Genomic DNA, 25,848 nt, shown 5'->3' with positions numbered 1-25,848 from the left:
AGGATATCCCGAGATGAAAAACAATACAAAGCGGCGGCTTGAGAGTAATTTGCTGCGGTGCTGGTGGAAAAGAGAACCTGTAGGCGCTTGGCATTCCCATAGACCAAAGTGGGCAAAGGCGGTTAGGAGGCACACACACATATGCTTAGCAATTGCCATTGTCTGGTGACTATACGGTATGGCTTGGGGTTTTTGTGTCTGAGCCGGCAAAAAGCGTAAAAGCAAATTGAAAATTTAACCTCAGGTTAAAAGCGCTAGCGACAGTTGAGTTTAACGGCATTAAGGCCGTGCTAAGCTGTCGGTAACACACACACATAGCCGCACATGGCCACACACGGCCACACACAACCAAACACGCCCAGACACCGCCCCGGGATTTTAAGCCGAAAACCGCCCACAATTGTCTCCGAGTCGAATGTGTTGTGCAATTGTTGTTGGCTTTTTGCTTAGGCGGCAGCATCTGCTTTAATGCCAAAATCGTGTAGTTCATTACGCAGATACGCCGACTACGCAGTCAGGCAGCCGCATGCTGAAAATACGCTATAAATTTCAAGAGCCATCAAGATGATTACTTCCTGCCAGCGAACATAAAAAATAAGTTGCAGCTCGCAAAATAAACAACTAACTATGGCACTAAAACTTGCTCATATCCTGAGCACATCCGTTTGCCGAGCAACGCATACGAGGACGAACATGGGTCTGCGAAACAGGATTCATCTGGTTGTGAGGCTTCTTTCAGCGGGAATTATCACATAAATCACTGGCGGCAGCAGTAGCAGAAACAGAATCATAGTCAGAAACACCAGCAAAACTCGAGGCGAGAAACAATGAGCAGCTCTGCTCGGAGGAATAGCAATAGCAAGGCCAACTTACAAAAGAACAACATTAAAAGTTTCGCAATCGCGTAATGAGAATCTGCTTTAAAACTTGGGACAGCCAAGCTACAACACGTAAATTGCCAAGTATCTGAGAGTTGAAACTTAATTGACGCAAAAATGTACACAAACTCACGCACGTCTTCCCTCGCAATTAAGCCAGGTGGAGAGGTGGAGTTGGCAATGTGGCTGAAATGCTGGGGCAAACTAAAATGGGGCCACGTGAAATGGCTGCCCAGTTTTCAGTAAATAATGCACGTAGTCTGCCGTTGCAGGTTGCAGCAACCACCTTTATCTGCCGGATAAACTTTTATTTACTGTGAAATTCAATTTAGTTTTTATTTCGGTCGCTCGGTCGCTCGGCTCCGCCGCTTGTTGATTATTGCCGAGCTGAACTCCGTCTGCCAAGGAGCAGGGATAATTAAATGCAAAATATATCTTATATTTATTTCGAGGCTTATGCAAATGTGGTGCTGTGCTGAGCCGCAAGATAGTAAAACTTTGCAGGCATCTCCACAGCGCTCATTACAATATTTGCATATACTTATTTGGGTGGCAAGAGGTTTGCAAGTCAGTTGATAAACCATGACGCTCACGCAAGTTTGTTGCCTGCGAGAAACTATGGCAAGTGGAAAGTCGAGAGCGTATCAATATCAATAAAAATCACACTTTGCAACTTGAGCGATAAATTCAAACTGCCATTTCGATACTTTAATCCCAGGGACATAATGTCAGCCCTGATGACGACGTGATTTCATGCAAAGCATGTAGCCAGGAGAGCCATGAGCCCAACAAGCGACGGCCAGAGACCCGCCATGAAACCCAAGGACTGTAAACAATTGCCCGGGTCGTCTAAACAACGCCCCGATGGGAAAAGCGAATGAGGCTGGGGTCACGGCTCGCAAGGAAAAAAAGGGAAAACTGCAGAGGAAAGCTGGAAAATAAAAACTGCTGCTAGGCCGAGAAAAGCGGGGCACAAAAAATGTGGCCCAATAAAATCAAACAACAGACGTGATGCCATGATGCTATAGTCGATGTCGATGGCCGATGTTCGATCCTATCCCGATGCAAAAGTGCGAGAGAATCAATTGTGTGTTGACATTTTTATCAGCACACTTGGAGCGGTGCGTGCATAGGCATTTCGCAAGGCCAAATATTTCGGCACATGGTCATGGCTGCCGGGAGGCCAGGATGCCGGGATTCCAGGAGCAGGAAGCAAAATCAGTGCCAGCCGAGTTGGGCATGACAATGTTGACCCGTTTTTGCGCTACATCAAACGTGCCCGGCTTGGGGCTGATAGCTTCGTTAGATGAAAGGTGCGACCCGGTCGAATTATACATGTATACACACGAATAAAGTCAGAGTGTGTGCACGGCAAGAAAAAGCTAGAGAAAAATCAGAAGAGAAAATGTGAGAAGGTCAAAAGAGGAGGTAGAATTGTGTGATAGATTCGATCTTTGCTAAAGAAAAAGCTTATCGGGATTGAAAGTATGGAGTATTAGAAGCTATATGTATATACTGGCCTAGTAACCCCCATTTTTTTCAGTGTGGCCCTGCGAATCAGCGGCAGTTGTACGTTGTTTATGGTAGTGGCATGCGCGCTGCCTTTATGCTAATGCCGTGTGCGTCCCACGTGGCGTATGCGTGTTCTGCCTTTCAAGTTTGATTGGGTTTTGTGGCGGCGGAAACTGAATCTGGCAAAGATGCCGAATCCGATCCCAATTCCAATACCGTTGATGATGAAACTCCTGTCAAGGCAACCGTTTAATTGTGCATCATAAGCCGCTTACTTAATTATGGTATTCGGCTGTTGGCGTAATTAAAGGCGAAGTAGTTGGATTGCCGTTTGCCGTTTGGGTCTAGCCGAATGGAATGGAATGAATAAAATTATCGTGCGAGCACAAAGCCGTTTTCCGTAACTGCTCGGAGAGCCATAATGAGATGTCTGTCTGTGTGTGCTCGAGTGTGTGTGTGTGGGTTTTCGTCCTGACAACCGCTGTGCATGTTGGGGTATTAGTGTCAAAGGCAACCATTGACAGGTCGAGCTCATCAAGGAGTCGAAGGAAGCTGGCTGATTGCTGGCGATGCCGCCGATTGTTGCCACCGCCTGTGGTTGCCGTAAACTTAACGGCAAACAATTATACACACACAGGCGCACACACAAGCTGCAGGCTCTCACACGCACACGCACACAGACACCCACAGTCGAACAGTGGGAAAACAGCCGCAGGTCCTTGCCATCTCCGTTTGCATGCAAACACATACGCACACATATACAAAAATAGGGCAACACTCCGCGCGTTGTTGTCCTTGTAACACTTAAAATTTAGCACCAAGGCTGTTTGTTTGCTTATCTCACTTGGCATCTGATTCCCCATCCTACCCGTTGATCCCCCCCACATCGCTTTAACCCGCTCATCTCATTTGCGTCTGTGTTTGCCAGCTTTAAGTATCGCTTGCCAGCTATTACGACATTGGTGCGTAATTAATTTTACCCCTCCCGCCGTTTTTCATTCCCTCCCATTTAGCCACATAATATACATCAGCTTACTCTATGCACTTGCCTTTGTCCGAGTGACAGTACAAGGTTAATTTCAGCTTAATGTCACCAGGCGACTAAGTTATGTGACCACTTAAATTCTCAGCTTCAGCATTGTCAGCTTTAACCCACTCCTCCTCGTTGCACTTGGCCCTGTCGCATTTTTCAAACATTTCTGCTTTGTCTGCTCTGTGTGGCTCTAGCTCAGGCCTTTGTTGAAGAATTTAAATGGTTGGCCTGTTCGTAAAAAATGCACCATGTCCTGGCACTAGCGCACACATGCACTCTGCTAGTTATCGTCCTTTGTGTCACTGTTGACGGATATACGCTGCGAAAAAAGGATCTATTCTCATGATTATGGCAGAGATCTATGATTTTCATACCTTAGCGAGTTTGCAAGAAATAATGTATAAAGTACTTCTCTTCTGATTACTAGAACATATCATAAGATCATTACTCTGATTTTTCCGAGTGCATTGATGTGTGAAAAAGGACCCGCATTCGGAGCTTATTGAGCTTGTGTTGGCCCAGTTCAAGAGCAGCAGCTTTAAGAGCCATCTCGGGCGATTTCCATATAGTTATGCAATCAGTCACACATACGGTAAACTGCAATTGATATTGGCCAGCAGCTGCCGAAGGATATGAGCGCAATACTGCCACACAGAGGTCACTTTACCCACACTAACGCACATTCTCACATATACATGCATACACAAACACATATAGATTTTCGTCCACAATTCCGCTACCCTAATCCGATTTGTTTCTCTTTGTGCGTTGTTTTCATCTTTGTTGCTGTTGTGGTCGTCGCCATTGCTGTTGCTCCTGCTTTTTCACACTTTATGCATTCTATTTTCCACAAACACACGTGCACTGGCCAACAAAAACGAAACAATGCGGCAAGTGTAGCAACAACAGAACGGACGAAACAAAAAGCCAGTTAGCGAGTCAACAGGAAGGACGATCGGACATCCAGGACACACAGTCAGGAATCGCATTATATACGGCATATATACGATTTACCCGGTTCGCACACCGCGCGAACCGCGCTGATGAAAAGCCTGAAAAACGCCGGGAAAACATGGAAAAAGATGGAAAAACCTCCTAATTAAGTTGACTCTGCCCCGCTAGCTTTCCCCACCGTTTTTTCCACGTCTTTTTTGTGCAAAGCGAAACGAAAATTAGGCCACGACCCCCGAACTCAGTTCGTGCCACACCGGTTCGCCTTTGCCACCATTTTCTTGCCTTTTTCACCTGCAGTTGCACCAGCACACACACACACTTGCACTTGCACCACAGCCATCGACTAGAAAGTGTAATACATTTTTTTTTGTGCCGGCTGGCAGGTTGCTGAAATTTGCATACACGCATTTTTCAAGCGTTGCAGAATTTCCCGGTTCGCAGCAGCAGCAAATCGTTAGCTACATGTCCGGTAAATTCCCACTTTTTTTGCGCCAGCGATTTTGAAGGCAATTTATTTTGCATTCTGGCCTAGACCTCGGCAAACAAAGGGGCATCAAGAATGCACCCCGAATGATGCAAGTTTAAAGCATTTTCCCTGTTCGGCACATACCGCGAGGAAACTTTCTCCGTTGCACGTGCAACATGTCACATATTCCATCGCACTTCAGTGAATTAAACAGGGGACTCCATGCGAATTGCTTGTGCAGAAGTTAAACATGCCACGGCAGTGCGAATTGTGTGAATTTCATTTGACGCCACGAGGAAAATTACAAAAATTTCATTTGACACGCAGAAATATTTAATATGCACAGGCAGGGAGATGCGGAGCTGCAAGGAGCAGCCGGCGGTGTCCTTGTCTGAAAGTCATGATATATTCAAATTCATTTCGTTGCGCATTAAACGGCTAACAAATAGCATGAATTTGCAGCATTTTTCGGCGACATCCCACTGTTCGCACTTCCGGAGTGCCAGAGTGCCGGAGTGGCGGCGTGGCGAAGTGCTGGTCCCTGCATAAATTATCGGTCCGAGTCGAGCTGATTTTTATCATTTTGTTTACCGAATTCAATTTCGTTTTTATCGCATGCAATTTACATGCCTCCTGCTGTCCATTTTGACGTCATGATTGATGTCCTATGCTGGCGACAGTCAATTATCGTCAATCACTGGGCTACAAAACATCCAGAGCAGCAGCCCAGAGGTACCTCACGTATACACGTACACAAAGCGTAGAAAAAGTGCGAAGTGCTAGGAGGAAGCAACATTTTACTTCCGTTACTTCGCTCTACCCATGCTGCATTATTCATACGCACCGTTGGCAGACAGGAATTCGGTAATAACTTTGATTACTCAATCTGCCCGCCAGGCGAAACACTTTAATACTTGAAGGTGGCACCCCTTGGCGGGTTATCGTGAAATTGAAATCATTGCCGTCATTTGGAAACCATTACGTATGATATATGCGCTAATCTGATATGCAGGCACACACACACACATATACACAGCATGGGTGAATAAAAATGTCACCGAGAGCGGCAACAACAATCAAAAAATACAATTTATACACAAGGACCTGGGCGCACAAAAGGTCCCACGAAATGGCGCCGCTGGCGAAAGGCAAACTAAACTCGTTGTCCTTGCTCCAAAGGATACGCGCGCCTGTGTGTGTTTGTCGCGCTGTGTTGCATGCAACATATTCGCTAACTAGCTGGCGGATGGCGGAGGTGGCTGCTTTGCGGCGCGTGATCCTGCGAAAAGGTTGCCCGGGCAATTGAGTGTGAAAATTTTGTAGGCATAAGCGGAGCGCCAGGAGGTTGACTAATGCACGAGCAGGCACTCAACTGGCGTGTCGAAGTCCCTGCCGCTCCGGCTCCTTCCTGGTATCCTTTCGGTATCCCGAAAGTTGCTCTGACAGCGCTTATGAGGCAGGTCAAGGGACACAGGAGCAGTGAGAGCAGCTGGAGCAGCAGGAGCAGCCAGGTGACGAAGCCGTCGACAAGTCAATAAATATGCTTTCAGATATTCATGGGCGACATGTGCTCGAAACCGAAACCAAAGGCGAACCAAATCCGTAACCAGAGCCGAAAAGAGAGAAGAAGTTCTGGGCCGTAATCACGTGGCGACGACACTCGCACACTCGCATGTTGTTACGTCAAATGCAGAGGGTCCTGCCAGACGTCACAGAGCATTGACATTGATTTGTTTTTTGCCGTCCTGTTTTTGCGCCTGTGCTGCGTCTCACTTATTTTCGGTCATTGTAATACGCTTTTGATTTGCCCAGAAATTCCATTTTTCACAATTTAATGCGCATTTCGCTACGTGTTGTCGTCACTGGGGCCATCTGGAACGTGCCCGGAGCCCAGAAAGGATCTAACCCATCCCTCCCCGCAGGACATCTATCATAGCCCGAGCATTTGTCACGTGAGGGACAACGTGATTTCATTTTCCTGTCGCCATAAAGGTGACACATTGCATTCGTCCTGCTCCATTTGTTGCGTATTAGTCTAAGTACGAGTGTCTGTATCTGTGTATCTGTGTGTCCGTGTATCTTGTATCTCCTTTCGTTGCCCTTTAAATGATACGCTTGTATCCCGACTTAATAAATACTGAATGCCCTAACAGCACACAAGACAAAAAAAAGGGGAAGCGCACAAGCAATTTATTCAGCGGTCGAGAAGCGTTCCATTGATTTTCGTGGGCCCAGGCGCAGGATAACATGTTGTTAAACCACAGGAACGCGAGCAAACAAATTACCCACAGCAGTTGGCCAAAAATTGTTCAACATAACTTCAGATTTTATGGCCCACATGTGTGCGAAAATGGAATGGTGGCGGTGCATGTAGAGTGGCGGGGCATGTGGGTATTCATTCTGGGTTCCAGCGGTGGAGTTTACTATCAGTTTGCCGCTTGGCCAGTGCGGCTGCGAAATTAGTGCTTCACTGCCTCACTGTTCTGGTCCTTTCTTTTCGGCTCTATTCCATTCTACTAACCTGGCCAACAAGCAGTTTGGCTCCCCCTCCTTTATCGCCTGCAGTTCAACTTCACCGTCTTTTGCGGCTTGGCCAAGTTTCATGTCAAAAGTGCACTCCATGAATATTTCACTTGCAATCACATTGTTTTCCCGCTAACTTTTTAGATTGTTTTAACATGTGGCGGAAGTGGGCGTGGCCCATCGGCCGGGGGTGTGGCACGTAACGTTGCAACAACAGTATCAAACTTTGGTTTTCACTCAATTTTGGCAATGCTTTTCGGGCTTGTGGTCTCCACCTCACAAACGACCCCCAAGAGCTGTTCGAAAATCGTGTGTTGATGCAGGAGGAGAAGAGATGTGGAAGTGCACGATTAGGGCGAAGAAAATTAACAATTAAAATATGTAAAGGAAGATTAGAAAAGTCTGCTTATATTTTAAAGATCGATGGGTATCTAATACTAATACTCTTAACAAAGCAAAAGATATCTGATAAAGATCCTGTTGAAGTACTTTTCTCTTAAGGATTTTCTTCGGTATTACCTTTCACTCCTGTAATTTCTCGCAGTGCATCAATTCCAGCGCCACTCTGTGTGTTTGCTGAGGTAATCCTTGATTCCCTTGTGCTAAATTTGCCAGTTCAGTTCAGTGCTGTGCAGTGCAGTGCAGCTCGGTTCGGTTTTATTCGGTTCGGTCCCTATCGCCTCGCCCGTCAGATTGCATTGCCTGGCTGCCCTTTGTGCTGGGAATGGAGCTCTAATAGTGCCGGGATGGAGCTGTGATGGGTGGACTTTGTCTGGCCGAAATGTGGGAGATTTATGCAGACGTCTCTGGCCAGCTAGCTGGCTGGAATAAAGGCCACTCGGCATAAGTAGCCGCTCAAAAGATATTGCGTGTTTGCCTTTGCCAACTGCCATGAAATGCACCTGTTAGGATCTGCTCTTTTGGCGCTCTATCGGGGGATTTACAATGTTGGCTTAAAGTTTTTCCCGCCTAACGCAGCGTTTAATGAATTTCCAGTTTTTACTTTCTCATCTTTTTTGTTTCACATCCATACTACTCGCTCCGCTGTTTGTCCATTTACCCAGTTTGCTCTAGTGCGCCGGCAAGCTGGCGCCGTTTCATTTGTCGCACTTGCATCTCCGGCCCAGAAGAGCAGAATAGCAGAACAGCAGAACACCAGAACACCAGAGCAGGTGCGTCCCCGAGCCTCGAAATTACAAGAGTTGCAGCAGATGTTGCAGGAACTGCGAACAGCAGGAACACCCAGCCATTTTCTATATTTTATGCACTTTGCGTGCTACCGAAAATGTTACATTTTTCGTGCTTTTTTGGGGGGGCATTGCGCCGGGGCATATTTGATGAAGGTCAGCGGGCGAAATGGGTGCTTCCGGTTGGGAAGGGATGGGCATGAGATGGGGCGTGGCCTGTTGAAGTATAAAAACTAGTTTGATAATTTTCTGCTCAAATTGAATATTTGCAACTGTATGTGAGGAAACTTTTCTTATTCTCTGCGAATAACTTTAATGGAAAAACTTTGAATATCAAACCGCAAAAACAAAAAATCCTGCCCATGAAGCGGGAAGCGGGTTGGGTTCGGAAGCGGGAAGCGGGAAGCGGAAAGCAGGGCCCGGGGCGACCTAGAACGGCCACTAAAATTGGAAAATTGAAATTGAATTGTAGACACAGACATGGCAAACAGGCGAAGTGGCGACCGAACTGACCAGACACAAATAGAGGACTCCCAATTCAAAACGAACTTCGACTATGGTTCAATGAGTGCACATTCACCTCTGGGGAGCGGAGGATGAAATTTTTTTTTTTTTTTTTTTAATTTTTTTTATTATTTATTGAATCTTCCCTTTGTGTTAAGAGACTAACAATAAGTGTTCAAATCTTAATCTAACTTAATTAACTTTCACTTAGTGATAGTTTTTTTTTTTTTTTTTTTTTTTTTTTTTTTCATTAATGCCCTAATAAGTTTATTGCTGGGCTGGGAGGTCGTTGCGGTGCAGCCGGCTTTGACTGCATACTCGGATTAGTTTTCTTGCGAGGGGATTTGTATGGGTGGTCAGCTTTTCGTTATACTTCGTTTTTTTCTCAGCTATTACTTCGATTACTAATTTGATTTTTAGGTCTCTGTGTATGTTTTCGTTTCGAAGGTACCACGGCGCTCCAGTGATAATTCTCAGAATTCTTGTCTGTGCTCGCTGAATAATGTCTATGTTACTTCTGGATGCGTTGCCCCACAGCTCGGAGCCATAAGTCCAGATAGGTTTTAAGACGGAGTTGTATAGAAGAGCTTTGAACTCCAGACTAAGTGGAGAGCGAGCATTTATGAGCCAGTGGAGGTTCCTTGCTTTAAGTTTAAGATGTTTCGATTTGGCTTCTATATGTTTGCGCCAAGTGAGCCGCCTGTCCAGATGAACTCCCAGATATGTTACCTCGTCGGCTTGTGGAATGCATATGTTATTCAAGACCAGTGGTGGGCATGTTTGTTTGTTTAAGGTAAAGGTAACCTGCTTGCATTTTTGAACATTTATTGAAATTCTCCAGTCGGCAAGCCATCGTTCTACAGATGTTAAGTGTCGGGATAGGAGTGCCGTGGCTTTTATTGGGCATTTCGAGCGACTGAGTATCGCGGTATCATCAGCGAACGTGGAGGTTGTTAGATTGTAGTCTATGGGGAAATCCGCCGTATACAGGGTGTATAAGATTGGACCCAGTACACTGCCTTGCGGCGCTCCAGCTTCGATTGCGCAATCGCGTGAAGTGCTTGTATCGCATCTTATTGCAAACACTCTGTTATATAGGTATGACTTCAGTAGCTTATGTGTGTTTTGGGGCAACAGCTTGATTATTTTAAACAAAAGTCCATCGAGCCACACTCTGTCAAATGCCTGCGCGACGTCTAGAAAAATGGCTGTGCAGTATTCTCGATGTTCAAAAGCAGTACGAATTTCTGACGTGATTCGGTTGACCTGTTCGATGGTTCCATGTTTTTCTCTAAAGCCAAATTGATGTGTTGGAAGTGTGTTGTTTATTCTAAGATGAGGGCTAATCCGAAGGAGTAGCATTTTTTCAAACAGCTTTGAAAGACATGTTAATAAGCTTATCGGTCTATATGATGATGGCTGCGTTTTATCTTTTCCTGGCTTTGGAATCATTACTATGGTCGACTTTTTCCATTTTTGAGGGAAGTATCCAAGCTTGGCGATTGCGTTGAACAACAGGCAGATGTGAAGAATAGCACACTTTGGGAGTTCGATGAGCATTCTTGGAGTTATTAGGTCGTAGCCAGGCGATTTTCTTGGGTTCAGTTGCTCTTTGATAACCTTTGCTAGTTCACATGGTCGGAATTCAAAGGGTTCTTGAGGATCTAGATTGGCTGCTATTAAAGGAGGGAGAATAAATGTGTTGGTAGAGGGATTTGGTCGGAATACATTTTGTAAATGGTCAGCGAAAGCACTGGCTCTTTCTTCATCACTTCGAAACCAAGTGCCAGAGGGACTTCGGAGTGGCATAATTGGCGCTATTGGAGTCTTTAGGTTTCTGTGAGCTCTCCAAAGAGGGTACTTAGTGCTGGTGGGAGAGAGTTGCTCGATATATGAACGTTGGCTGTTTTTTTCCTCTTGTTTGAGAGCATTGGTAAGCCTGCGTGTGGCTATCTTAAGCATGTGCTTAGTAATTGGTGATCTATTAGACTGCCAATCCCTTCGTAGGCGTCGTTTATCTAATACCAGCCGCTCGATTTCGCGATTAGTTTTGATGTAGTTTGGTTTTGCATACGTCACTGGCGGGGTTGAAGCCTTTGCAGCCGAGACTAAAATGTTTTCAAGAGTTTCCGTTGACTTGTCTATATCCTCCTTTGAAGATAATGCCGTCGTTAGTTCTATGTGTGAACAGACATACTTTTGATACCTTGGCCAGTTTGTTCTAAAATTTGTGAGTCTATACGGTGGGTCGACGATGTGGGGGCGAGTTAGCATATTTAGAAAAACAGGTGAGTGATCTGATGATAAATCTGCTAGTGCTTCGGCGGTGACCATGTTGCGGGGGACATGTTTAGTAATTGCAAAATCGATCAGGTCTGGGATTTTTCTTGGGTCTGCTGGCCAGTATGTAGGCTTACCCGGGGATACATAGTCTAGCTTGTTTTCTGGCTTCGTAAGCGCATTGTACAATTGCTTACCCTTTGGCGACACAAGTCGAGATCCCCAATGGGTGTGCTTGGCGTTATAGTCACCCGCTGCGATGAACCTGTCACCTAGTGTGTTAAAGAATTCCATGAATTGATCCTCAGAGATTGGAAAGCGCGGTGGGCAGTAGACTGCGGCTAGAGTCGTTGAACCATTGTTGAGTTGTAAGGCTATGGACGTAGATTGTAAGTAGTTTTTGTCAAAATTGTTTAAGTGGTGGTGTTTTATGCGATTTCTGATGAGTATTCCAGTGCCTCCATGAGCTTTACCATCTGGATGATTTGTACCATAGAACAAGTATCCTGGTATATGAAAATTGTTTTTATTTGTGAGGTGCGTTTCTGATAGTAGCATTACGTCGATGTTTTTTTCGTAAATGAACTGTGTGAGCTCTTGTGTATGCCGTGAAACGCCATTTGCGTTCCACAGAGATATCCGTAGGGAAGCCATTATGGGGATTTTGAAGATACAAGAAGTTGAATCAGGATATTTTGGTTTTTCATGAGCTCTTGCAAAGTATTTTGCATGAACGTCATGAAGTCTTTCATGCTTTGCTGTAGGGATAGCATCATAGCTTCGATGCCACTTTGTTGTGTTTGTTGGATGTTTGTCGGTGTATGTTCGGAATGAGCAGTTCTTGTCGGTGGGGCGGGCACTTCTAGTCCGGATTTTAGGGCGCTAGCGAAGGAAATTGTTGGAGTAGTGTTTGGGACAGTTAGGGGTGGTTGAAGAATCGGTTGCGGTGAGTAGAAATTGACTTTGTTGTATGTATGTGCTGTGGCAATACGTTTGTTTAGGCGGCTCTTCAATTCTTTGTACACCACACAGCCTCTGTAGTTTGCAGTATGTTTTTCCCCGCAGTTACTGCATTTCTTCACAGACTTATCGTCCTTGTTTTTGGGGCAGTTTGCGGTAGTATGAGGTTCGCTACAGACAACACATACGGACTTAAGGGTGCAGTATGCCTTGGTGTGGCCGTATTCTTGGCAATTAGTACATTGAACTGGATTGATACGTTTGTGCGGCTCCTCCACGGTGATCCTCCGATGTAGCAAGTACTGTAAATTGTATATTGGGTGCACTTCGTTTTTCTTTAGTGCCTGGAGCTCTGGTTCGAGTTCTATTTTGAATAGTGGCTGCGGAACTTTGTCTTTGTTTAAAATATTAATAACTGTCTTTGCAGAAAAGTTTTTGGCCTTCAGAGCCTCAATTATCTCAGCTGGTGTCACTGTTGCTTCAATGCCCTTAAGTACTACCTGTAGCCCTTTGCAACTTTTTAATTGGTATGTGTAGTAGTTTTTACCAGCATCATTTAGGTATTTAGTCACTATACGGTGGTCTGCTTCTGTTTGGATCTGTAGTTTTATTTCATGAATATTTCCTTTTTTAAGTGGGATAATGTGGAACTTGCTGTCACCAATCAAAGCAACGAGTTTATTTACAAGTGCATTTGTACTTTGTTCTCGTATGAAAATTGGTGGAGGCCTGGTCTTTTTTGGCTCCCCTACCGTTTTTTCGTTGGGTTGTTCGGTCGCAGAATCAGCCAAGATAGCATATCGGTTTGAATTATTTACTGCAGAGTTTTCATTGCCGTTGTTGGTTCGATTGATTTTGGGTTGATTACCTGCCTTATTGTTTTGAGGGCTGAGCTTTCTCTTGATTTGGATGTAGCGATCCATGCCAGTCTGCACAGTCGAAATCGACTTCTGCTTTTGTTTTGATTCTTCTTTACGTGCATTATTGTTGTTGCAAACGGTCAGTGCTGCTGAATTATTTACAGCTGGCACAGCGATAATTAGTTGGGCCGCTGACGAAGTTGATGTTGTGGCAGTTGCCAGTGAGGTCACTGCACTCGTTATTGCAGTGTTACAGTTACCCGGGACGGTCGTTTGGCGCTGCGAGAGGAGCGGGGTAGGAGAGGCGGTCTCTTCGCTCCACGACTTGTGAGCCGAAGCAGGCAGAGAGGGAGAGCAAGAACGCGGTCTGTCGTTCGCTGAGGGCAAAAGTTTCGAGTTAGTTGAAAGTGAGGGGAGGATGAAATTGAAATCAAATAAATATGCAGGAAATATTCCTGCGGCACGTGTGAGTGCAAATGACTGAGGCTCGACTTTTGCCCCGAACAAAATATTCTTTCATCTATTTTCTTTTTCATCTCAGCTCCCCTCTGAATTTTCCGGGGACGCGGATCAGTGCCCAAGTGGCACAAAGTCATTTGGTTTATTAGCACTCGAATGGCAAATCCCAAGACAACAAGCAGGGCAGGAAACCCTTGCCTCGCATTCCACGGAGGAGCAACTTGCCTCCTCTGACATTATTTCGTTATTATCCGCATCAAGGACTCGATTGACAGGAGCACAGGCACGTGCTGCCAACGCCTTTATCCGGCTTGCGAAAATATTGTCACAAGCAACGAGCCGGGCTCAAAACAGACAACTGACTAGCCGGGCTACAAAAGAAATTATATTTACTAGGCCAGAACGGCACAAGGAAACAAGCGAGAAAACAAAACACAAATAGGCAGGTCAAAAAATAGGAATAGGACAAAAAAAGCCGAGTCCTGAGCAGAAAAAGCAGCAGAGGAATCAAATAAAGTGCCAGCAACATGGCATCGAGGGTCGTGCCAAGTCCTGTCGCCTGACAGGCTCCACTTTTTCGCAAGTGCGTGCTGCTGACTTTTGGCTTTGCTTACCTACTTTTTCGCCAAAATCAGAGTCCTGCCTAGAGTCCTGGCCTGTGCTTCCTGCCCGAATGTTTCCGCAGCAGATAAATACAACATTTGACACTTCATTATTGGGCCCGCAGCGTAATCGAATCAATTCAATTCCAAGACCTTGGCTGGCCACGTCAGGCCTTGTCATGGTGTCAAAAGTGCTTGGTCTTCGCTCTTCGCTCCTTCGCATCCGCACTCGCAGGACCCTCCGCAGGACCTCCAGCCCCGCATTCATTGTTCATCGTTCAGAGCCCTAAGGCTCAAGGCAGCTTGCCCTGTTGACACATTCGCTTAAACGTATTAAATTGTTTGCCATCGCCTTTTGGCATCGTCGTTTTCCTCGTCGCCGGCGCTTTGTAGCTGACGCACAGTTTTTCTTGTTTTTTTTTCCACCCAGCACTTTCCACTCCCGATTTTCCCGACACTCGACGGACGATCCTTGATGGCACTCCGCTTTTGCGTGCGACTCGGGAGTGCGGCCAGCATAGACGTATCTGTATCCGCGTTCTGTCCTGTCACACTAAAAGTAATCGATTACCTTGTAACCGGATATGAGCGTATCCGCTTTTCGGGGCGATTTCCTCCACTCCACTGCCTCTGACCCACTGTGACCCGAAAAGTTGGAAGTTGGATAATTTATGTGTATGTGTGTGCGGCATTTAATTGAGTTTAATTGGGGCTGGCCGCAATGCCTGGCTATTTATGCAATAATCATTGTTTAATTACAAAACCAAATAAATACCCTAATGCTTAGGCATGCAGCAGGTCCTTTGATGTGGTCACCGTGGGCCTGAATAAATTATGCAAGACACGCATTACCTAATACGCAAATGCACCATGCATCGCTATCTGTGCGTGCCGGTGGGTGTTGGCAATTGAATTAATTCAGGGCTCACTTGGGGCTTAGGCCCAGAAAGTGGGCTTTAATATTTAAGTGCATTTTAACACTTTACACTCGCACAGACAAGCTGCAGATACAAAAACTTAACCAACACCCACACTCCCACACAAATGCCGAGATTGATACATAAAATTGATTAGCAAATCAACAGCAAGTGCATTAAATTATTCGCCCACCCCTGGCAACTTCTGGTGTGTGTAAATTTGACAAGTTTCATTGGATGGGCATAATAAAATGCACTTTATGAACTTTCCGACATCTGACAAATATTCTTAAATGCACTAAACCAATTAGCCACACATCTGACCATCCACAAGATGTTGTGTTGATCTAGATGACATCGTCCATGGAGCGAAGATGTGTGCGTATATGCACACATACGTCGGTCAGGCCGAGTAATAATATTTTGAGTAATTTACTTATATTGCGTACGAAAATACCAAAAGGCATTTCATATTAAAATTGTGTCTCCCTCCACCCATCTCTTCCATTTCCAGTGTCCGCCCAGAGCATGATGACCAAGAACGAGCCCATGTTTATATCACGTTCGGAGACATTCAAATTCATCACCGGCGAGACAATAGTGCTGCCCTGCGAAGTGGCCAACACGGGTGAGTTCAGTATATACAATACATAGTCCCAACACTCCCCTTTTCCGCCAATTTTCCGAGCATTTTCCATCGGGCATACCGACACGAGCTGATTCACCCACGCAGTTTGCATTTAAATGCTGCGGTCGAAGGCTCTGCCATACAAATAATTAAGCCGACATTATGCGATGGCCACAACTATGCATTAATCCCGCCAACAGGACTAAATTTCATCCTGCTGCCGGGGCACTCCGACCGCAAGAAAACAGGAGCAGCGGTCGAAGCGGACGGACAGATGTCCATCTAAGAGATGTGTAGTGGTTACGGCGTTTATGCTGTGGTATCCTGCCCTCCATCCGTACATCCTGCCATCCTTCCGTGCTTCCTTGCTTGCGCTTCACTCAAGTCTTGGCATTTGAGCCGTGGTCGGTACATGTACGTTTTTCAATTTAAATGCGGTCGTGTGTGCGAGATTATTTGTACATAACAGGGATTTAGCATAAGCAACAGCATGCGAGGAGCAGGCAATTCGAATGAAAAAGCTGTGGGTGGCTGAAATAAAGCTGGGCAAGATGGTCGAAACTTGTGCCACTCGTCCGGGACAAAACGCAACATAAAAACTCGGACCCAAACACTTGGAATACAATTTATTCGTACACTGAGAAAATATCTGAAACGAAGAGAAGTTCATGGATTTTAACCTATTCCTTGCCTTTTAGTTAATATTAGTTTACTAGGAAAGGATTAGTTAAATTTTGATTTTTTGTTGCAATTTTGAAGTGTTAAGTACATGTTAAGTGTACAGGACGTGTAGGATGTCTCCCCTTATGTAGATGCATATGAGCTTGAGACGTCTGCGGTGGGTGGTATCCGTTTATAAGAAAACGAATACAGAACAAAGAATTTCATTTGCGTTTCTCTTGCACTTGATTGGACGAACTCTGCAACTTCGAACAGGACGCTGGGACATAGCTACCAAGGCCGGGCCAGGATGAGGACGAGGACGAGGACGAGGACGAAGATGGAGCTTGAGCTGGACCTGGAGCTGGCAACGCAGGCGATGCGATACACAGACAATTTCTGCAACAAAATTATAGCTGCGGGCATTTGGGTACTAATAATAAAAAAGCATGGCTGAGAATAGAAAATACCAGAATAAAGCACAAGAAAGTAAATACATAAACGGGCAGGACACGCGGCGTTGGAGGGGAAAAATAAATTGCCTGGGCGTTTGGCATGGTTTGGTTTACTCTGCACTTTTGCCCCGCTGGCTTTGTCCCCTTGGCTAATGCGGCATTAAGCTAATAAAGTGCCCATACGACAATTTCATTACAGCCATTGCTCAGCTCGCGGCTTGTGCCCTTAAACGGAATAATTAAAAGCGAAGCCGCCGCGCGATTTCTTGTTTTTAATGTAGCATACTTTATGGGGCCAGGTCCTCTGAAATATGATTGGCAACGAGTATCCGGCGATTTAGCCTGATGGCGGGTGCAGGTGAGCCGGAACACATCCCTTTTTATGGCCGCGAACATAAAGTGTAAAAAAATAATTGATAGAATTTTTAAAACCGCACTAAACCGCCGAGACTCTCACCCGGCACTTTGTACAATTTATGCGCATTTTCATTTCGTTTTATGCGTTGCGATGCGTACTCGTAAATTTGAGAGAACGGAAATCACATTCGCACTCATACACTCCACACACACACACACTCAAACAGAGACAAAGGGCGCGTGTGAGCATTTCCATATAATATGAAAATGCCTTTAAACACTTATTACGGATCCTTGCGCGCCGAAAGAGTATTCCTTCAGCTCGAGTGGGCCATTCGCCGTTCCCTTTTCCTTTCTCTTACCCATTCCTCTGGTATGGATAGTCGTGTCTGAGTGCGAGTAAACAGTGAAACATTTCATCATTATCATTTCATTTGAATTTTTATTTGTTCTTCAATGTCTGGCACGCAAAGTCTGTTTATTTCATTGTCTGCTGCTGGCTGGCTTGCTTGTTTCTTTTGCTTTGTTTGCTTTTGCTATTGCTGTGCTTCTATTTTTGCCTTTGCCACTCCGGCAAAAATAGGATACCCTCTAGAGTAGAAATACTTGCTTATGCCAGCTCGACAATATCAATTTCGGAAAATCCAAAGACTTCTTTGATCACAAGTGCCAAACAGTTCATACAGAGCGTAATTATATACGAGAAGCTTAGGCCTGTGTACAGTATCTCTTTCAGTCACCTAAATATCCTGGGCAGCAGAATGTTTTATTATCCTGGCAAAGAAATCAAAAAAATACAGGTGGCAGGATGTTCTTTTGCGGCAGTTTGCTTAGCCAAATTTGCATGTTAATCGTGTGCATTTTAAGACAAGTAAATATTATTATATAATTTATTCTTGTAAACTGGCAAAATTGCCAAAACTTTCCAAATATACAATATGCCGGAAATGGCAAATCCGATTTAATTTTAAAATGCAAAACGCAGCATCAAGAAGCCATAGTTCTGCAGTTGCAATTTTTAGGCTTTTCCAAATAGGCTAATTAATTGCTCTGGCCATTTTATAAGCTGCTCAGTTGAGTTTGTCTGCATGCCAAAGCCAGTGTCGTGTGAATTTTTCATTGCGGTTTCGCTTAAAAACAGCAACAAGGACTAAGCAAACAGAGGGCAAAAACATTTAACAACCGGCCACATGGCTAAATGCCGAATGCCAACTGGTAACTGGTAACTGGTAACTGGCTGTAACGGACTGTGACTGTAAACTCGAATGCAATAAAATTCAAAACACAAAAACCCCGTCATTGCGGCCATACAAACGCTCATTACGCTTTGATGGAGCGTCGGCGCTCGAAACTATTACCCCAGCAAAACGGAAATGGAATCGTACCGCAAAAGTTGAAGTTGTGCAAACAGCAGAACGGACCACTCGACTTGGCATCGTGTGTACTGTATAGTGTATGGTGTATGTATATGGCTGTGGAGGCAACAAAGTTTCATTATTAATGCCATTTACAGTTCTAATTTCGCTTTTTCCGTGCACACGCACACGGACACCACACTTAACACACTCACACTTACACACACACACACTTGGGGAAAACATACTGGCACAAAGTTTCGCAAGAAGTTGCAGATAAGTCTGCCCCATTCGCTCTAGTTTGCCTGCGGCGGCTAAGCCGCAACATCGTTTATCTTCGGGGGTCATCATCTTATAATATTGGCCTTTCCGACATGCAATAAATTGCGCTCAGACAAACAACATGTCCGTTGGTCGGCCTTTGGTCCGTTGTTTCCCTGCTCTGCCCGCTTTTCCCGCTGCTCTTTCACACACACACACACACTGTGAGAAAATCGAGCTCAAGGCGGACGATGGCTGGCATATTGCGCATACGCACAGTATGCCCAGAGCAAACAGACAAAAGGCGCTGCTGCAACAATGCGAGCATTGGCCATATTTGAATTGGTCGTGTATGTTTTTGTGTGCCTGCGCCTGTGTTTATGTGCATATAGCTCTATAGCAATGCATATAGATGTGTGTAGTATCTCTGTCACTGGGTAAAGTGTGGAAAACTAAAAGTTGGCTTTCGGCTGTAAACAATGAACCAGCCGCTATGCCGCTCTGCAGCAGGACGTGTGTGGTCGGCCATTTGTCCAGGAGGAGCAGGCCATGTTTATGTGAGCCCAGTGAGGATGAGCAGGACGTACAAAAACCAAAATGCTTTTACCGAGTTTCCGCCCCACGCCATCCAACTCGTTCATCCTCATCCGCTTGCTCCTGCTGCTGCTCCTGATCCAGTTCCAGTTCCTATCCTGCTGCCTGATCCCGAATCCTGAAGCCAGGACTTGCCGCTCGCTTAACGGCGCAATTGTTTGCATGTATTGTTGTCGTAATGCCGCCCCCCAAATGCCCCCTTCCATTTATGTGTGCCTTTCTATTTAGTTTAGAACACTTAAACCGGAAATTGAGGCGTTTCGGGTTTTGCTTGTTTTCGTTAGATTGTTGTTATTTTAGTTAACAATTTATTTAGTTGCAGCCAGGCAGCAGTACAAGGCACATACGAACGAGGCTCCTGATTTATGTGTGCCCTTGCAACGGACTAGGATCCTGAGTCCTGCGCAATCTTAGCTTAGAGTCTGCCGAACGGCGACTGCAGAATAATTATTTTTGCCACTCCACAAACCAGTGCTGCAAAATTCATTTATGCAGCAACATGCCAGCAAGGCCTATAAAAATATATGTTCCATATTTTAATGCTATTAGTTTTGTCCTCGATCGTTATATTACTCCTCTTAAGTCAGTAAACACGAGAGAGATCTTTGAAAAAAATGTGAGTAATTGGCAAGCACAATGCAATTTTCCGGTCTATTTACGAATTTACGAAAACGAAACATTTTAAGAACTGGCAATTGAAATATGCTGACAGCTCTAGAACAAACCCAGCCAATTAGTCCGACATCGTTGAAATTAACCAATTGTGTGGCTGGCAATTCCTTCTGGGAAACGAAATAATTGACAGCACGAGTTGGGCTGTAATGCGAAGGCTTCGCCCAATTTGCAAGCTCCTGCGCAAAAATCGACTTGGCAATGTACCAACTACAACTGACGTTGCTTCATTCATAACTCAATCAAGCGGCTAATATGATATGACTGCACTTTGCCAGCACGTACGTGTTGCAGCACGCCCATGCCGCCCCAATCCTAAGCAGGATCTATGCATGGAGGATACGTTCCAGGCCAAACAGCCCAATGCCCCAGCACCTCGCCATCGACAACGCCATCACCATTGCCGTCGGCAGCCGGGAAGCCTAACGAATTATACTTTCCGTGCTCTGCGGCAGGGACACCATCTACATATCCCGACCCATCCTCCCTGCCACATCCTGCAACCACAACTCCACCTTCGACTCCTTTTAGAGCACGCTAACGACAGCAGGTGGTGCTCGTTTATTTATTTGTTTTTGCAGTGCACTGCGCCTGCACTGCCTGCACCTCCTTTCAACTTTTCATGGAACGGAGACCGTGTGCCTTGGCTTGTTGATGTTGTTGAACTCATTGCAAATAAATACGCTTTTTGAATGCGCATGTAAATGACTTCATAAGCATTTATTACGGCCCAGCCAACTTGCAACCGAGGTCTTGCTGCACTCGCTCACTTACTCACTCACATCCACTGGTGTGGTGTGTGCTTGTGTTTGTGTGCGTACGAGGTGAAATCAATTTGAGGAAGAAAGGATTCGCCTGCCTACAGCTGCCGTCAAAATATTATTAAAAGATTATGCTCAAATATTCTAATGCCTTGTGTTTGGGGTAAATGGTTAAACATATTATGAAAAACTCGTTGGCAGTTTTAGGTTGCATATAGACGGACAATGTATAAAGTTCATGAAGTTATTTCTTCATTAAGACATTAATAATTCATATAATTAATTAATATTTTTTTCTCAAAATGGAACAATTTCAAAGTGTAGCTCATTAAAATAAGTAGCTACAAACATTTCTTTAATCCTTTAAGCAGTTGTAAAATCTCTTTGAATCAGTCCCACAATTTTGCCCGCTGCTGTTAGTCATTTTCCCGTATCACGGATCTTTTTGGCAGTGGAAAAGCTCACTTATTCGTCGATGGCGGGCAAAATTGTTTTAATTTTTAATGAACGCCGCTCATCGGCGCCGAAACACGGAAGTCATACATCATTAGTAGCAAATCCGGTAGCTTCAATACACATTTCAATACTTCAGTTCTGCTGCCCCAACTCCGCATCCTCCACCGCTCCCAATATCCTTGCCATATCCTTCCCCCCCCTTGCCGATCATCTATGCTTTGCACGCGCTCGGAAATTTACATCGAGCAACTCACATAAATTGAAAAAGGAATCACAATTAATGAGTTCGATGAATGCGCCATTGCCATTGGACTGTCGTACGTGAATGAGTGTTTGAGCGTGCCTATGAGTGTATTAGTGTGCGCTAGGGTGGACCACGATTGTCACTAGATATCATTTTTAACTGTAAAATGATATAAATGAACACTTAAGCTTAAGCAGTATTGAGTATAATAGGAATTATAAATGTTTATATGATGGTATGATGGTTTGAATTTAATGAGATAAACATGGCTGAAGCTAAAGGTCCACCCTGGCTCTCATCTAGCTGGATGGCTGGCATCCTTCCGCTGGGATCCTGGCATCATGGCAGCCAGGTCCTGCTCCTCCTCCTGCTGGTCCTGCCACAGCTACTGCTGTTGAAAGCATCCGAGTGTCTGACTGCCTCTCATTCTGGCATATGATTGCAAATGCCGCACATTAGCGGATATCAAGTGGGTGTTACTGAGTGCCTGTCTGACTCTCATCCAGTGTTGTTCATGCCGCCTGTCTGCGGTTTATATTCCACTCTGGATCTGCCTCTGGCTGCGTGTGCATGTGAGTGTAGATGAGTGTGCATGTGTGTTTGCGAGTCCATGCCAAATTGAATTTCTAGCCTTTTTAGATCCTTTGAAGCGGCCCATAATTGAGTCATTTGAATTTTGACTTTTCAATTTGCGCTGCCACTGCAATGCAAGCACTCGAATCCGCCATTCGTTTCAATAACTCTCGAACATAATTTATCAATTATAATGCCATAATTCCAGCAGTGATTCTCAAATTCAATCCGCTCTTATTGCTCTTGTTGCAGACACGTACGTTGTGGCCTGGAAGCGCGGAATAGCCATATTAACCGCCGGATCCGTGAAAGTGACGCCCGATCCCCGAGTGCGTTTGGTCAACGGATTCAATCTGCAGATACGCGACGCCCTGCCCACGGATGCCGGCGATTATATCTGCCAGATTGCCACTATGGATCCACGTGAAATCACCCACACGGTCGAGATACTCGGTAAGTAGGCCGGCTCACAAATTTGCCAACGACTTTTCGCCACTTTCGGCGTTTGCATTGTTATGCAAAGTTCACAATCCCAATCACCTCCAATCCAGATTGACGTTCCATGGGAATTTCAGATGGGCGAAATTTATGCGGCCGGGCTCAAATCACTGGGGCCCTATTGTTAGGCTCCATCATTTCGAGTCTACACTGTTGTGTGCTGGTCAAATTAACATATCCTTACATCCTTAGTGCCTAGTGCTTAGTGCTTTATGCGTCCGGGCCACTCAAATATGCAAAGTAGGTTCGGCTGCAATTTGGCGGCTTTACGGCCAAGAGATTCAATAGAGAGTGGAAATTTGGGCGTTGAAAAAATCAAAACTAATCTGCCATTTGCCCCGACATCCCTGCTCATCCCTCCGGAGCAGTGGCTGCCTGGAATTCAGGACGCAGAGAGAGAGACAGAGAGATAAAGCGAACGGATGCAAATTGCTCCTTTGGCTCCGGGTCCTGCTCAACTACTTCCTGCCGGAGACTGAACCCGATGTGGCTAACAAGCGTGCGACTCCAGCTTTGTCTCTGGCTCCTCTTGGTATTCTGGGTATCCTGGGTATCCTTTTCCTCGCTTTTTCCTCCTTCCTTTCCTTTGGCATGCGTCTTCGACTGGGCTTCTAATCAGCAATGATGAATAATTTACATATATTTCCCCCCAATTACAATGTTGCCCTTTATTTGCATACGATTGTCTGTCTGTGTGTGTCTGGCCAACACTTGCCTTTTAACTGCTCCACGAAAATCCTCGATGTATGTGTGTGTGTGCGGTGCATTCAAATTGCGATACAATTCCCCAAATCTCCAAAGTGTCGCTTTCTCGCTTGCGCCCCATCTCCCTCTCTATCTGCCGCCAAGTTCAAACGATTGAAAAATAGTTTTATTGCCGACTTAAAGTCGCTTTAAAATGCGCGCCTGTATGGATTTTCTCGCACAGAACAAAGGCCTATAAAAATGCGTATTTATTTTAGCGGCGACAACTTTTTTCATTTGTCATTGAAACTTGGTCCTGCTCCTTGTGGTCCTGCGCCTGCTTACCCAGTTCCCCCGATTCCATCTTCTTTTTTTTCGGCCATCGCCGCAGGCAAACATTAAACGGAAAAACGAAGAAGTGCGAGGAAGTGAGGGAAAAAAGTCGATTATTGAAAAGTTTTGTTTATTTTATGTGTTTATTATGCGCTCCGTTTGCCAAATAATGATCATGGCCAGAAATATTTCGTTTATTGAACTTTTGCAGGCGCACGTAAATTTCTCGCCCCGTTTTTCGCCATTCGCTACCAAACCAAACCATTCTGTTTCTGCCCCCATCGACCAATCTCCATTATTGTCAAAGGAGAAAACAGGCAAAATAATGCGCTGTCGAAGTTTTTATAGGCTCAGCAGCAGACACGGCCAGCAATGGACATGGACACCCTCCCCAAATCGGATCGGCAAAGTCTGGGCTTCTCCAGATTCAGATTCCCAAATACCCACCATGCGGGCCCGGCTTGTTCGTATATAAATTTCATAAAGTTTGCCACTCTTTGGCATCTCGGCTTGGCAGTTTTTACGAGCGTAAATTACTTTCAGTTTGGCTCACACTAAAGATGAAAAAATAATGTTCGCCGCTGCCAAAGTTTCCGCCGCCGTGGCCGTCGTGGCACTTACAAAGACATTAGCCCGGCGATGGCCAAAAAATGGACCAGCAACGGATAGCCGGCATAGCTGGGATTTCTGGGACTTCTTTGGGCGAGCGAGACCCTCCAGCAAGGGCCAAAAACAATGGCCGAAAAGTTTGGCCGTTGACAAATCTTTTAATATGGCACGGGCATTAATATCTGGGTGACCCCGCAATAATTGCAGTCCCACTCCCCCGACCCGAGAAAACATCTGGCACTCTAGGTGAGCTGTATCTAACCAACGTGGAGGCTTTAATATTTGATGTGTCCGCCAAGGTTGCTATCTCTGTTGGCCAGCAGTCAACAAATGGGGTGGAGATCCACTACCACTGTGCGGACAGGAACGGCAACTGTGTCAAGGACTTGAAAGCATTTTAACCGGGCTGCAGCTGCAGCAGGCATTATTCATGTGACGTTTAATAAAACCAATTAGGCCTCGACATGGCCCATCCACAATCCATCCATTAGCCGGTGGCAGGCTGTCGCCGGTTTGGTTCACTTCGGTTCGGTTTGGTTTGGTTTGGGTTTTGGGCTTTTGGTTTTGGGTTATGGTCAGATCAGGCGGTCGGGTTGAATGGATGGCTGGACCAAATCCAACCGCAAAACATTATGTTATGCGGTGGCTGTGCGGTCGGCCATGGCAGCAATTTACACATTTTTATCACGGCCGAATCGGTGTGATTTTTAAATGCATTTCGCGCGTGACTTTAAAAATGGGCTGGCCAGCGGCCAACATCCGATTGCGACTAGTTTAAATGCCACAACAGCTGGCAATTAGCTGTGTAATTACAGGGTCTTTGTGGGTCGCAAAAGTCCAAGTCAAGCATTCCACTTATAGTATCGATAACAATGAAATCATTGAACCGGAAACCATAATTATTGCACACAAGTGTGTGTGTGCGTGTGTGTGTGAGTGCGAGTGTGCGGCCTTGAATAGAAAATGGAGCTCGGCTGCCTAATGTGATTTATATGCACAATATGCCAAAACAACTGCTCTCGGACACGGATAAGGACACGGACAGGGAGACGGATGTGGCCACATCAGGCGGAGACAGGTGCACGGAAAGGATGCGGATACGGATGCGGCGGGGCTAGTGGGAGTGGAAGTGGAGGTGGGTTTGAGGTAATAGGAGTATGGGGGGACGCATTTAATTATTATTATGGCCAGCTGGTCGACAATAGATCCCCGTACAATGGGCGGCACAACAATGTTTGTACAATAACAAAAGATGCTGGCAAAGGCGGAGAGGTGTGGCATATAATTATATGCCACAAGGACGATAAACAAATGCACGCACACACACACACACAGGCACGCACACAAGTTCCTTGGTTACTTGAGACAAATTACCAACAGGACAATGCATCCAGAGCAACGGGAGCCCCCAATTAAATGCCCGGATTGCTGGGATCTCCAGGCAGCCGCTTAAGTTTTAGCACTAAACTTTATCGGATGCAACAGAATATGGATTTAAATTACTTAACAGACATGCTCCAAAGTTTTGCCGCCCACAAAACCGGCGCACTTAAAGTTTAAGCCTGTATATGAG

The 25,848-nt window shown here is 45.5% G+C and overlaps 1 protein-coding gene across 3 annotated transcripts in view; it reads left to right on the top strand.

Moving 5' to 3' along the window:
* LOC6618712 (lachesin) overlaps window positions 1-25,848 on the top strand; it is a 126,050-nt gene that overhangs the window by 77,561 nt on the left and 22,641 nt on the right. For all 3 annotated transcript variants that reach the window (XM_032723047.1, XM_002042935.2, XM_032723048.1), the window contains exons 4-5: window positions 15,650-15,763; window positions 22,404-22,604. In XM_032723047.1, the coding sequence (XP_032578938.1) occupies window positions 15,650-15,763; window positions 22,404-22,604 (315 nt within the window). The remainder of the gene's footprint in view (window positions 1-15,649; window positions 15,764-22,403; window positions 22,605-25,848) is intronic.

The sequence above is a fragment of the Drosophila sechellia genome, chromosome 3R, assembly GCF_004382195.2.
Source record: "Drosophila sechellia strain sech25 chromosome 3R, ASM438219v1, whole genome shotgun sequence".
Taxonomy (NCBI): Eukaryota; Metazoa; Arthropoda; class Insecta; order Diptera; family Drosophilidae; genus Drosophila; species Drosophila sechellia.
The sequence above is the reverse complement of the archived record's forward strand: the minus strand, read 5'-3'. Positions and strand labels throughout refer to the sequence as shown.